The sequence below is a fragment of the Erpetoichthys calabaricus genome, chromosome 3 (genome assembly GCF_900747795.2).
Source record: "Erpetoichthys calabaricus chromosome 3, fErpCal1.3, whole genome shotgun sequence".
NCBI lineage: Eukaryota > Metazoa > Chordata > Cladistia > Polypteriformes > Polypteridae > Erpetoichthys > Erpetoichthys calabaricus.
Window position 1 is genome coordinate 303,507,793 of NC_041396.2, and position 13,876 is coordinate 303,521,668.

The 13,876-nt window shown below is 45.6% G+C and overlaps 1 protein-coding gene across 1 annotated transcript in view; it reads left to right on the plus strand.

Moving 5' to 3' along the window:
• LOC114649163 (electroneutral sodium bicarbonate exchanger 1-like) overlaps positions 1-13,876 on the plus strand; it is a 236,867-nt gene that overhangs the window by 160,994 nt on the left and 61,997 nt on the right. Inside the window, exons 8-10 of the mRNA XM_051925027.1 lie at positions 6,240-6,397; positions 10,088-10,175; positions 10,314-10,460. Of these exons, the coding sequence (XP_051780987.1) occupies positions 6,240-6,397; positions 10,088-10,175; positions 10,314-10,460 (393 nt within the window). The remainder of the gene's footprint in view (positions 1-6,239; positions 6,398-10,087; positions 10,176-10,313; positions 10,461-13,876) is intronic.

The following is a 13,876-nucleotide window of genomic DNA, read 5'->3' on the forward strand; positions in this document are numbered from 1 at the left end:
GAACTACAATGTCCATACAGAAGTTGATGTAGTCAGTAGTGCAGTCAACAACCTCCTCAATGTTCTCACTATGTGATCAAATAACAAATAACAAAACCACATGGCATTGTAAATGATGGTGAAACATTATTCACTTTCATGTAAGGCAGAAAATCACAAAACAGCAAAACTGGATTCCTTAGATTCAAAAACCCCTAAAACAATTGTTGTTGGTTTTCATCTATACATAAAATACCAGGAAAAAATGAAGAAGATTGCAAATTATGATAGTCGCATTCTCGCAGCACATCAAAATATTTTTTATTCACATATTGTTAAATACACCACCTTTGGAAAACATTCACATGAATGAAAGTGGAATGCCCTCGGGTGTAAATGAGAATTTGGATTGTGGAGCCGCTTCTCGTCTATATTCATAAGAAAATAAGCTAATAGCTAAGCTGTCCCAATGTCTCCTCCAGATTCTTCTTAAAGGTTTTTAAGGTTTCTCCTTCAAATCCATGACTCCGTTGTCTATTCATTCATCCAGCCCCACCAATCAGCTGCCACTGAAGCACTTAGCCACACCCAGCCTGCTGCCACTCAAGTACTCTCTCCCTAACCAGAGATTTAAGTAACTAGCTCCGCCCAGATTGCTGCCACTCAAGTGTCTAGCCCGCCCAGTCGACGGAGGCTTAATGACTAGCTCCTCCCAGAAAGGTGCCACTCAAATATCTAGCAACATCCAGCTAGACATTTGAGAGGAGGTAAAAATTGTGAGAACGTAAGAAGTGTGACAAATGGGAGAAGACCACTCAGTCTATCAGGCTCGTTTGTTTAGCTAGTCTTAATATCTCAAAGTTGAGACTCCCCAGTCTCCCTTCAGAGTCTCCTGGTGGCACCCAGCATGGCTGTGAAGCCAAACTCCAGACTTCATGGTGCCCTGCGGGAATCCGGGGTGCCGCTATGCTGCAGGGGAGGTGCCATCTAGCATCTTGGGGGAGGCAGTGTCCCAAAGTAGCTGCCTTCCCTCATCCTTCCATCCTTAGGCCGTCCCGGATGGGTTGAGCTGCCAGCCCTCTATCACACCCTGGATTCTGGAATGTTAGCTTTTGGATCGCTTATTATTTCAGGCAGCTCCTTTATGCCTTTTGTGCCCTTCAGAACTTCACAGTATTACAGAAAACATTTTGTATTAAAAAAAAAAAGTTTAGCCGTTTTCTGTGGGATGCAGGTGGGGGGTGAAGCCGGATTTCTGTATCCCTGTTGAGTCTGCCACCTTAACACATCATTGTCTGCCTAGCAGAATGGGCAGTGCCCCACTTTGTCCTCCTTCACAGGCCAACCCAGGAGAGGCGGACTTCAGACCAGCTACGGTGCCCCATGTCTGCCAGTCCAGGTACCAAGTACAGGTGGGATGCCAGCAGAGAGACTGAGAGACCACCACTTCTCCATCTGCTAAGGTCTATTAGCAGTGTTTGGGCGCTAGAGTAGCTTTGGCCTCATGGAGCCGAGTTGCCGCTGACCCCAAGTGAGCTGTTTGTCGCATGGTTTACCACCTAGTGTGGCAAAAGGCATGGCACTTCAAAGAGCCATGTAAAGAGCAGAGTTTCCATCTGTTGCAGTACATTGGTGTCAGAAGTGGGATGAAAAGACGGACAGTCTGACTTAGCAGAGGGCCACAGAGACCTAAAACAGACCTGCTTGGCTCTACGGCTGGAGAGTCTCGAGGCTCAAATCTGTAATCCGGAGTGCCATTTGCAGCATCCATACAGGTGGGGTGACAGCTGAGAGACTGCCACCTGTGCTACTCCACTACCGCTTCTCGTTCTGCTAATGTGTTATTAGCTCAGGTGCACAGACAACAGCAGAGCTTCAGGCTCATGGAGCTGTGGCAGATCGAGTTGCCACTGACCCCAAGTGAGCTGTGTGTCGCATGGTTTTCCACCTAATGTGGCAAAAGGCGAGCCACCTTAAAGAGCCATGTAAAGTGCAGAGAATCCATCCGTTGCGGTGCTTGGTGCCAGCGGTACATTGGTGTCAGAAGTGGGATGAGAAGACCTACAGTGTGTCTTAGCAGAGCACAATGTGCCATGGAGTCCTAATAGAACCTGTTGGCTCTACGGCTGAAGCGTCTCAAGGCTCAAATCCGTAATCTGGAGTGTTGTTTGCAACAGCAGTACAAGGTGGGATGACAGCTGAGGGACTGCCACCTCTGCCCCTGCACCACCGCTTCTTCATCTGCTAATGTCCATTAGCCTGAGTGTGTGGGCACCAGAGGAGCTTTGGCCTTGTGGAGCTGGGGAGAGGGTGGCAGATTGAGTTGCCCCCAAGTGAGCCGTGAGCAGCAGGGTCGGTAGTAAAAATGTGCAGGCAAAGCACAAGGCAAACTGTCGGAGGGAGAGTCTCAACACCGAGGCCCCAGACCAGAAACGTGCTTTGCACCTCCAGTTCAGTGAAGGAAAACGGCCAAGAGACCGGAACATGTGAATGACAAAGAGGTTCGGCGGCTCGCTTACAATTGGCCAGCGTTGAACAGCTGTGCTGCCCCACATGACAGAGTGGCAGTCAGCATCCCAGCTGTGCCGTTTGACAACACAGCGCCCACGATGTCTGCTGATGTGCCCACGTCACCAGCTGCACGACTGAAGAGAGACAGGAGACCACAGTGCCATTTCAACAAGTCTGTTCGCTATCACAGGGAGCCTGGGCCTGAAGTGGTCAGCGCTGGCGAGTGACATCAGAGGAGTCACCCAAATATGAGCTGGCACGACCTCACCAGTGGCAGGGGTGCCTATAGAAATGACAAGACTGCAAAGGTACATATTTTTTCAATGAGTGTGGCAAGCAGGCCTGGTACGGATAGCGAAGCGCCTCAAAGAGCCACGTAAATAGCGGAGAATCCATCCATTGTGGCACTCGGAGACCGTCATTACAATATACAATATACAAAAACATCACTTTGTTGTTTTAAGGAGCCTTCCACGGAGGGGCTAGCAGATGTGCTGACACAAATACATCAGGAACAGAAACCCAACGGGAGCGTTTTGTTTTTTTTTTTTTTTTTGTTTGTTTCTGTAGAATTGTCATGTGAGTGCTGCGAATGTGCAGACCTCCTGAAAATGAAAGTCTTGTGGCCAGAAAAAAAAAGACTGCAAGTGTAAAGGGGCTAAGAGAAGAGGAAAGCACTTCTTACAGAAGAAAAGACCGTCATAGTTTCACAGCAAAAAAAACTGTAAAGGTTATTTCCATGCTGAAAAAAAAGATAAAGACGCAACGTTTGAGCTGTGTGGCCTTCATCAGGTGTGCTACTAAGGAGGAAAGAGCAGGTCACTGACATCAGAGAAAGGGGGGAACGAAGCCTCAACAACACCCCTTCTAGCACCAACCAAGGACTGGCTGGACGCTTGGCTTCCGGAGGATGAAATCTACTGGTGGTATGGCTTCTGATCCAAACAGACTGCAAAGAATCTTTAGAAAACAAAAGATGTGTTCTTCACAATCAATATTCCAATATCTGAAGCTCGTGGAGGCTAAAGGCAAAAAGGAATTACCAGAAACATAAGGCAATCCAAAGCAAACGAGACCCAATACAGAATCTCAAAGTGAAGTCAAAAAACTGAGAAGAATGTCAAAAAAAAACAACCATTTACAAAATGTACAAAAAGTACAAAGTGCAACAAAAGCACAGAAACTAATAAAAATAAAATAAAAAAAAAGTCCCAGACTGCATTCAAAATGAAAACAGGAACTGTGAGAGAGCCTGTGGATTTAAAGGGTGGGAAGCAGTGGGTGGCAGGTGGCCCTGTCTCTGGGGGAGCCACCCATCAAATACATGGAACATCATAAGGCACAGTACAGAAATCCGATAGACAGAAAAGGCACTATATGGTAGATAGATAGATACATAGCATAGTTGGCAGGGATAGATAGATAGATAGATAGATAGATAGATAGATAGATAGATAGATAGATAGATAGATAGATAGATAGATAGATAGATAGATAGAAAAGGCACTATATAATTGATAGATAGATAGATAGATATGAAATGCACTATATGATAGATAGATAGAGAGATAGATAGATATGAAAGGCACCATATGATAGATAGATAGGTAGATATGAAAGGCCCTATATGATAGATAGATAGATAGATAGATAGATAGATAGATAGATTGCAGCCATTCCAGCAGCTCCGTGTATGATGCGGCTGCTGGAGTGTGTGAATTTCCCCTTGGGATTAATAAAGTATCTATCTATCTGTCTATTTATCTATCTAGTTGGCAGGATTAGATAGATAGATAACATAGTTGGCAGGAATAGATAGATAGTGTGACAAGAAAGAGTCCAAGACATCATAAAGGTTTGGGGCAGCCACCCATATATTGCTTTTCCTGGCTGTAAAAGTTGAAATAAGTAGTATGATGTGCATAGAACAGAGTCCGAAACAAAACTGATCACAAGAGACAAAGATGGAAGCTTTAAAGGCCCGTATAGGAAGTGACGTCAACAAAAGGGCCGGAATCAGAAGTCACATCAGCAAAGGGCCTGGTGCCGGAAGTGATGTCTTCTTAAGCCGGAACCTTGCAGGATTTCCCAGGAAAGGTCTGTAGGGAACTGAGAAAGACAGTCAGCGCACTCCGCTGCCCCCTTGTCAGATGTTTTATTACAATCACTCAGACCCTTTAGCTGCCTCCTACTCGCATGTGTGTGACAATAGATGGATAGCATAGTTGGCAGGATTAGATACATAGATAGATACTTTATTTGTTCCCAGTGGTAAATTTGTCTTTTTACAGAAGACAGTCTTAAATATATAAATACAGATAAATATATATACACACACACACTATGATCTGAACACACAGCAGAATGACTAAAAAGAAAGAAAACTTCTCACTTGGCTATCCCAGTAAAGTGCTATACAGACAAACAGCTGTTGGTATAAAGGACCCCCCGTCACATTTCTTGACACACTTCTGCCGTTAGTTGGCTGAAAGTCATGTTGACTTTATTCTCGACATTTCCACGTTAATGTCAATGCTTATGTCAAGATTAAAGTCGACATGTTGACTTTTTTTCTCGACGTATACTTTTTTTTCTTCAATGTGTCCCTAATACTCTTCCGTATGTTTGACATCACATCATTGTTTAAATTTTTTTCTCATGACTGGGCTGGAATTGTCCCCCGTCCCAAGTTTTTTTTTTTTTTTTTTGGGATGTGCTACAGGCCTGAAATGCAGGAATGGATGGACATTAACAACTGAAATGAAGCCGACCAGACCAAACATGAAATATCTTGGGGTCATACTGTCAGCAATGAGATCAAAGGCAAAGTCCTTTTTTTTTTTTTTAAATTGCATTTCCGTCCCGTTCCAACTTGGTGGATGGTGGATGGCAGCCCTTTCTTTGCTTGCAGCGGTGCCTCTGACTCCCGTAGGGCACCATGGGAGTTGGAGTTTGGTGCAGTCCTGTTGGATTTCCGTAGGCGCTTGTAGGGGGTGCCACAGCTACTGCTGAGCCCTGGGTCACAGCACTTCCACCACACTCGGACTCGGGTCAGCAAGCACCACTACTCTGGGAAGAAGAGGACAAAGCTTGCTGGAGGAGGAGAAGTGGAGGGGAAGACAGAAATGAGGAAGAAAGAAAGGACTGTGAAATTGTGCTGTTTGGTGCTTTATATGGTGTGGCTGCTGACATGCTAGGCAAAAGCGCTTCCCCAGCTTTAAATAAACGTGTGTCGTGTCCTGGACTTGTGTCTCCGCCTCTCTGTGTCAGGTGGGGGTGGCCGTACACCCCCTGGTGGTCCAGAAAACTGTAATAGAAAGGAAAGAGCACAAGGTCCCATAGGAGGCAGCTGCCAGTGCAGCGTCCAAAACCTAAAGAGCAAGCCAGAGATCATTGGGGTCTTTACCAAGGAAGAGTAAAATGTCACCTTTGTCAAGTGAGATTTTGCTGCACAGTAGGTGCCATGAGAGCAGATGTGGGTGTCATTAAGGATTGTGGCCATAAATACGTGCAAAGTAAATGAGAATTCCCTGCCTTGCTGTATCAAAAATCTGGAAAGGACGAGAGCTGGCAAGTGTGGCGACTGTAGGCGAGGAGGAGTGTGGCTATTACGTGAGGAGGAGAGCTCAATACCCTCTGCCGTTCTTCAGCTTTGCTTGGTGAATGGTGACTTTTCACTCTTTTAATTCTTTTATTTTTTCTTGGTTTCTTTACCTAAAGTGTCCCTTTGCTTCAATCCTTTTTGACAGGTTGACCTCCATTTCATGAAGAAAATACCCATAGGAGCTGAGGCTTCTAATGTTCTGGTGGGGGAACTTGAATTCTTGGACCGCCCCATTGTGGCTTTTGTACGACTCTCTCCTGCTGTCCTCCTGACCGGACTAACAGAAGTTCCCATTCCAACAAGGTCAGCTTTTCCTTTTGTGTGCCGCCTTACCAGTCTTTGCCTGAAGTTCTATTTTTTTTTTTTTGTATTCAGATGTTCAGGGTCCACAGATACAGGTAGCGAAACAAGCAAAATGGATATGAAAAGAAAAGTAAATACAAAGCATCCTGTCCCCATCCCTTTCAAGCCTTGTGAGTGAAGGTGAATTGTCATGATGTGGGGGGTCAGCCCTCAAAAAGCTGGGGTCTTCACTAGTCTGTCCAGCCGAGCCCCACCCTAACCCCACTAGGCCACAAAGACCAAATGCTGTGTAACAAAACACACAAAAACAAAGTCCAAGGGTTGGGGACCGTCCCCAATTAGTAATGTTGACCAACGCAATGAACAGGTCTTTACAAACCTGAATCCAGAATAGAAATGACTAATATAGAAATGGTTGACATCTCTCTCTCTCTCTCTCTCTCTCTATATATATATATATATATATATATATATTGTCACAAAAATGACCAAAAGACATTGCAAAGGTTTGGGGCAGCCACCCGTATAATTGTTCCCGGCTGTAAAAAAACTGATTACAGAGCAAAGACATGTTCATTCAACTGAGTCCAAAACAGAACTGATTCTCTTCAGGCAATATGGCGGCTTTAAAGGCCAGTGAAGGAAGTGATGTCATCAACACCGGCACTGGAAGTGACGTCATTGGCTGCCCCAGAGCCGGGCGGGATTTCCCTAGAATGGTCTGCAAAAGATCGAGAGGGACAATTAGTGCACTTCGCCACCTCCTGGTCTGGCATGGAATTACATGTATTCAAGCCCTTTAGTTGTCTCCAAAACACACGTGTGTGACAATATATATATATATATATATATATATATATATATATAAAATATATCCATCCATCCATTTTCCAACCCGTTGAATCCAAACACAGGGTCACGGGGGTCTGCTGGAGCCAATCCCAGCCAACACAGGGCACAAGGCAGGAACCAATCCTGGGCAGGGTGCCAACCCACCGCAGGACACACACAAATACACCAAGCACACACTAGGGCCAATTTAGAATCGCCAATCCACCTAACCTGCAGGTCTTTGGATTGTGGGAGGAAACCGGAGCGCCCGGAGGAAACTCACGCAGACACGGGGAGAACATGCAAACTCCACGCAGGGAGGACCTGGGAAGCGAACCCGGGTCCCCAGGTCTCCCAACTGTGAGGCAGCAGCGCTACCCACTGCGTCACCGTGCCACCCATATATATATATATAAAATGTAAAATCCAACACCTGTATGTCTGTCTTCATTTCATGAGAGAACTACTTCACAGATTTATATCAGGTTTTCTTTCTATAATTTCCTTGACCATTCCGGTTGCCACTTCTCTCATTGTGCTAAGTATCATAGTTCGCTTGCAGCAGCGATATAGTGGTGTGAATCCAAGAGAGAGGCTGCGGACCAAGGGAAGGGGGATAGGACTCTCCTGTCTCATATGTCAGCCTATGTTCGAGTCACTGTATCTCTCGCCATGTGTTGGAGTGTACCTTGCCTCTGCTTAGCTAGCAAAACTTGTTCAGCAGACATTATAACAGTCTAGTCGAGAACAGGCCATTCAGCCCAACAAAGCTCGCCAGTCCTATCCACTTATTTCTTCTAAAAAAAACATCGTCGAGTTTTGAAAGTCCTTAAAGTTCTCCTGTCCACCACACTACTTGGTCGCTTATTCCAAGTTTCTATCGTTCTTTGTGTGAAGACAAACTTCCTAATGTTTGTGTGACATTTCCCCTTCACAAGTTTCCAGTTGTGTCCCCATGTTCTTGATGACCTCATTTTAAAGTCACCGTCTGATCCACTGCACTAATTCCCTTCATCATTTTAAACACTTCAGTCAGGTCTCCTCTTCATCACTGTAAAGGCTCAGCTCTTTTAATCTTTCTTTACAACTCGCCCTGTAGCCGTCAATCAGCCTCGTCGCTCTTCTTTGGACTTTCTCCAGTGCTGCTGTGTCTTTATGGAGTCATAAACTGACCACACAGGACTCCAGATGAGACCTCACCAGTGTGTTATAAAGACTTGAGCAGACCCTCCTGTGACTTGTACTGCACACATTGTACGCCCTCTTCTACGCAGTAGTGTGCTGGGGAGGCAGCATTAAGAGGAAAGACGCCTCACACCTGGACAAACTGGTGAGGAAGGCAGGCTCTATTGTTGGCATGGAGCTGGACAGTTTAACATCTGTGGCAGAGCGAAGGGCGTTCAGCAGGCTCCTATCAATTATGGAGAATCCACTGCATCCACTAAATAGTATCATCTCCAGACAGAAGAGCAGCTTCAGCGACAGACTGCTGTCACTGTCCTGCTCCACTGACAGATTGAGGAGATCGTTCCTCCCCCAAACTATGCGACTCTTTAATTCCACCCGGGGGGGGGGTTTGGGGGGGGACGTTAATATTTAACATTATACATAGTTATTGTCTGTTTTTTTCACCGCATTATTATCATTCTTTAATTTAATATTATTTATTGTATCAGTATGCTGCTGCTGAAGAATGTGAATTTCCCATTGGGATTAACATTGGGAGCCCGGGACATATTTACTTTTGCCACATCCATGGACGTTGATCCTTCCAAGGACACCCGGAGTGCTTCCGGGTGCTCTCCTGACACTTCTGCCACACCAGGAGGTGACGTCAGGCAGAGCACCTGGAGCTCATCCGGGTGGGGATAAAAGGGTCTGCCTCCATCCAATCAGCGAGCTGGAGTCGGGAGCAGGAGCAGGACGAAGCTCCTGGAGAGAGAGGACAGGTGGCCCACGGACAGAGAGAGAAAGGCCCGGAGTAACGGTGATTGGGGCGAGAAGCACGGAGTGTTGTGCGGGACTGAGTCATGTGTTGTGAGAGAAGAGAAAAAATAAACGTGAGTTTTATAAAGATGCGGTCTTTGTCTGGTGGTGTCCGGGCAAGTCTCACAACTCCTAAATGCTTCTCATCAGGTGTACTCTCGATTTTCAGACCGCCCATTGTGTATTCCCTCTGTTTCTTGTATCTGAGCCAATTCTGCACCCATCTACACACCACACCCTGAACTGCCACTTCTTTTAGTTTGATGCCCACCCTCTCATGTGGCACCTTATCAAATGCTTTCTGACAGTCCAGATCAATAATATCATCTTCTGCTCTCTGGTCGTTTCCTTTTGTTGCCTCCTCATTGAAATCCAGCAGGTTAGTCTGAGCGGGGTGGGGCTAGTCATTAAGTCTCAGCTGACTGGGCGGGCTAGACACTTGAGTGGCAGCAGTCTGGGCGGGGCTAGTCATTAAGTCTCAGCTGACTGGGCGGGCTAGACATTTCAGTGGCAGCAGTCTGGGCGGAGCTAGTTACTTAAGTCTCAGTAGACTGGTCAGTGCAAGATAATTGAGTGGCAGCAGGCTGGGTGTGGCTAAACACTTGAGTGGCAGCAGGCTGGGTGTAGCTAAACACTTGAGTGGCAGCTGATTGGTGGGGCTGGATTAATGAACAGATGACAGAGTCAATCATGGATTTGAAGTAGAAACCTTGAAACCTTTAAGAAGAATCTGGAGGAGACATTGGGACAGCTTAGCTATTAGCCAAACAAATGGGCCTTTTGGACTGAGTGGTCTCCTCTAGTTTGTCAGATTTCTGTTGTTCTTATCATTGCCAGCTGGAAAGTGAGTTGTGATTTCTTACTTTCTTTCAGATTCCTTTTCATTTTACTTGGTCCAGATGGAAAAGCACAACAGTATCACGAAATTGGAAGATCTATGGCCACCATAATGACTGATGAGGTAATATTTATTGGTGATTCATTCCTTTTTCTATTCTGCTGCATTTGACCCTTTTCTTGCTCTTCACATCTCTGATGTCCATGGCAGGTTCTTACAGTCTTTGTGACTCGTCCATCAAGTGTGTAATTTGTGTTGCAGATCTTCCATGATGTTGCCTATAAGGCAAAAGACCGCAGTGACCTACTGGCAGGGATTGACGAGTTTCTGGACCAAGTCACCGTGCTTCCCCCAGGAGAGTGGGACCCATCAATCCGCATTGAGCCACCTAAAAATGTCCCGTCCCAGGTACTGGAGTCTCTGGTTTTGTCTCTTTTTCTAAGTTGGTTGGAGAGCCTTCTCTGTTCATTTCCGTAATGGCTAGAAAGGGAATGAGCTGGGAAATGTCACTGAAGGATTTGTTCATTGCTTATAAAGACAAAATAACTGAGAGGAAGGAAAAGAAAACAATTAGAATAACCAGATATTGGAAATATAAAAAAATCACAATGACGATACTTCAAAAAAGAGGGGAACACAGAGAAAAGCCTGTGTTTTAATCGTTAAAAGAAGTGTAAATCATCAAAAATCCTCAAACACAAAGATACAAACAACAATTGTATATTAAAAAGTAAGTAAAAATCTACGATGCAGTAAAACACTAAGGACTGTGAGTGTGTGTGTGTGTCCAGTCTCTCGGAGAAATCTGATTGGCCGGTTTGGCTTTGGTGTGATTGGTCAGTTTGGTTTTGGCGATGTGACAAAAGAGGAGATGCGAGGCGAATGAGGAGGAGTAAAGGCGCATGCTTAGGGGGGTCATCGTCAAAGACCCCACATATGTCGAGTCTGAGAGGGTGGGCTCTATGGGAAGGCGCTAGATAAAGAGAAGTGGAGGGCACTAGTGAAGAGATGTTACTGGATACGCAAGACGTACACTGAGAGAGCTGCCTTCAAAGACAGAACATATAAAAGCGGACAGGTGGCGAGAAAGCGAAAAACAGTGACAGAGTCTGAGACGCTGGCTTTACGAGAACACGCACGAGATATGGGGTGATGGTGACGAGACGTTCAGACACCGTGGATACCACCGAGGAAAGGTGCTGAAGGTCCATGTTTGGCAAGAGACAGCAAATGCTTTTAAATTATTCTGCTACCTGATAGCTAGTGTATTCATAAAGCACCTTTCACAGGTAAGGCCAGAAAGCACAGTACAGTTATATACTGTAACCACTAGGGGGCGCCACTGAGCACCAAAGCTCAGACACTGCAACACCCAAAACAATTCCAGGATTATTTTACAAAACACCTTCTTCATTTGAACACCAGCACAAACACACCATACACAATTCTCCTTCCTCTTCCAAGGAAGCGATGCCCACTGCCTCCCGACTCTGCAGCCCTGCGGGCTCTCTTTTAAACCAGACCTGAGAACTGCTTCCGTTCTCCTGACCAGGTCATCGTGTGTGGAAATCAGAGCAGTCTTCCCCCAGCAGTGCCCTCTGGTGGCCCCCAAAGACCTTGACAGGGCTGTATTTCCAGCTGTCCTTATCAGGTTCAGCCCTGAGGAGCACTGCCATCTGTCGTGTGGAGGAAGTGAACTGCTCCCTGGTAAGCCCGTTCACTCAGTCCGTCCATTATGGCCTCCTGGCTGGGATAAAGCGTGGATTCTTATCCATCCTTCCTTCCCGGCGCTTACAATCAGGGCCAGAATAAGACCTTTAGAGGCATTAAGCACTTAAAAGATTTTAGAGTCCACATATACAGGTCAGGTCAAGTCAGGTTCACCACACAACGAAACAGCTCAGGATCCTGGTTGTCAACCCCCCCAGGTAGACAAGCGGCCTATTCCCACCCTCCAGAAATGACCCTCTATCTGCCTCAGCCAGGTGTTACATGGGCGACCCTTTGACCTCGTCCAGCCACTCGGGTCTTCAACAATGAAGGTCATGTGTGCCGGATCACCCTCAGCTAATCACACCATATGGCTGTAGTGACATAACTGACGCCTCCTCACAATACAGGCCATGTGCCTCATTCGGGACCCCATAAGCATCACAAAGTCAAACCAGTGGGGCCCTAAGGACCTTCTTAAGAGACACAGGAGTCCAGTCTTCATCTCAGGTCACTGGATAGCATCCATGTCTCACAAACAGGGAGCACCAGGACACTAAAGACTTGGACCTTCGACCTTTTGTAGAGACTAGGGGGCTTTGCCCCTTGGTCTCTTCGTTCGCCAACCCCCCAGCCTGTGTCACACGGCAGCAAATTCATGTCTCTGCCGCTCGCAAACAACAAAAATTTTAACTCTCGTGGAAAGGCCTCTTCATTGGGAAGAAACACTACTCCCTATTGGCAACACGAATTCGACGATCTTCAAGTCTCCGACTTAAGTTTAAAGCCAAACAATATCTACATACTTCTGTCATATCACCTATGTCCATATATTCGATCTCTTTTCACTTGTACCTTTTCGTCAATATCGCATTGAATTTTGATTCCGTGTTTGGAGTTACATCGTGACAACGCAACGTATTACTGCCCGTGAGTGAATATCGTTTCTTTCTCTCTACGTGAACTGTGTCTTACAATAGCATTCACACAAATGAGAAATGATTGGACCGTGTGCGTGGTTGTGAATTTTTTAGATGTGGGCGGGGCTTTTCCAAATCTCTTTGCATAAAGTCTCATCTCACGGGGGCCAAATTTCACTTTCACCAAACAACAAATCTTTTCATTCTCGCGGATACGCCTCTTCATTGGGAAGAAACACTACTTTATTTTTCCCTGATGGCAACACGAATTAGACAATCTACAAGTCTCTGACTTAAAGTATAAATCTGAACAATATATTCGATCTCTTTTCGCTGTTCAGTAATTTTACCGAGTAATCATTTCCATTTGTTTGCACTAATGGCGATCTTTACTATCATTTTTTTGAGACTTTTGAATTTTTGTACTTCCATTATCTCTGACCTGCTCTGCATTTCTACCGCGCTAACATTTTTAATTCTTTACAACTTTCTACTCTCATCTACTTTTTGTCTTTTATTTCCGGCCCCAGGCGTGGTTAAATCTCTTGGCACAAAGTCTCGTCTCACAGGACGTGAAGGTGTCTCTCTGAGAAAGTCATGTCTCGTTGCAGGATAAAAAGTCTCGTCTCCCAAGATTTTTTTTATTATAATAGAGAGATATCAGGAGCGCCTCACACTCCTTTCCAGCGACCTCATGACCCCCGCCATGCTCTTCTAATCCGTCTAATGACTTCATAGGAAGAGTCACCAGAGCCATGAAAGTCACTGCCGAGGTAAGTAAACATCTCGCCAAGGTCGACACTCTCTCCACAGATAGACACACTGCTGATGGCTGTGGTCTAAAGAGGTCATTAAAGGCCTGGCTCTTTGTCACATATACATGCATATCTAATTCAAACCATAAAAGAAAGCTTTATTTTATGAAAATGGTGGTATGTCTGGCCATAACCTCTATTATTACTATTTTATTATTATTTTTATTATGGTATATATATATATATATATATATATATATATGTTGCAAAGTTTTACTGTCAAATAATGCAAAGAGTACGCGACACGTGTTTCGCCCTAATTCTGGGCTCATCAGGCGTACACACTCACTGCACTCCCTCTCGGGAATCGAACCTCGGACGTCAGCACCAGAGGCGAAGTCCCTAACGTTGTGCACACGACGTGTGGTTCGTTTATTTG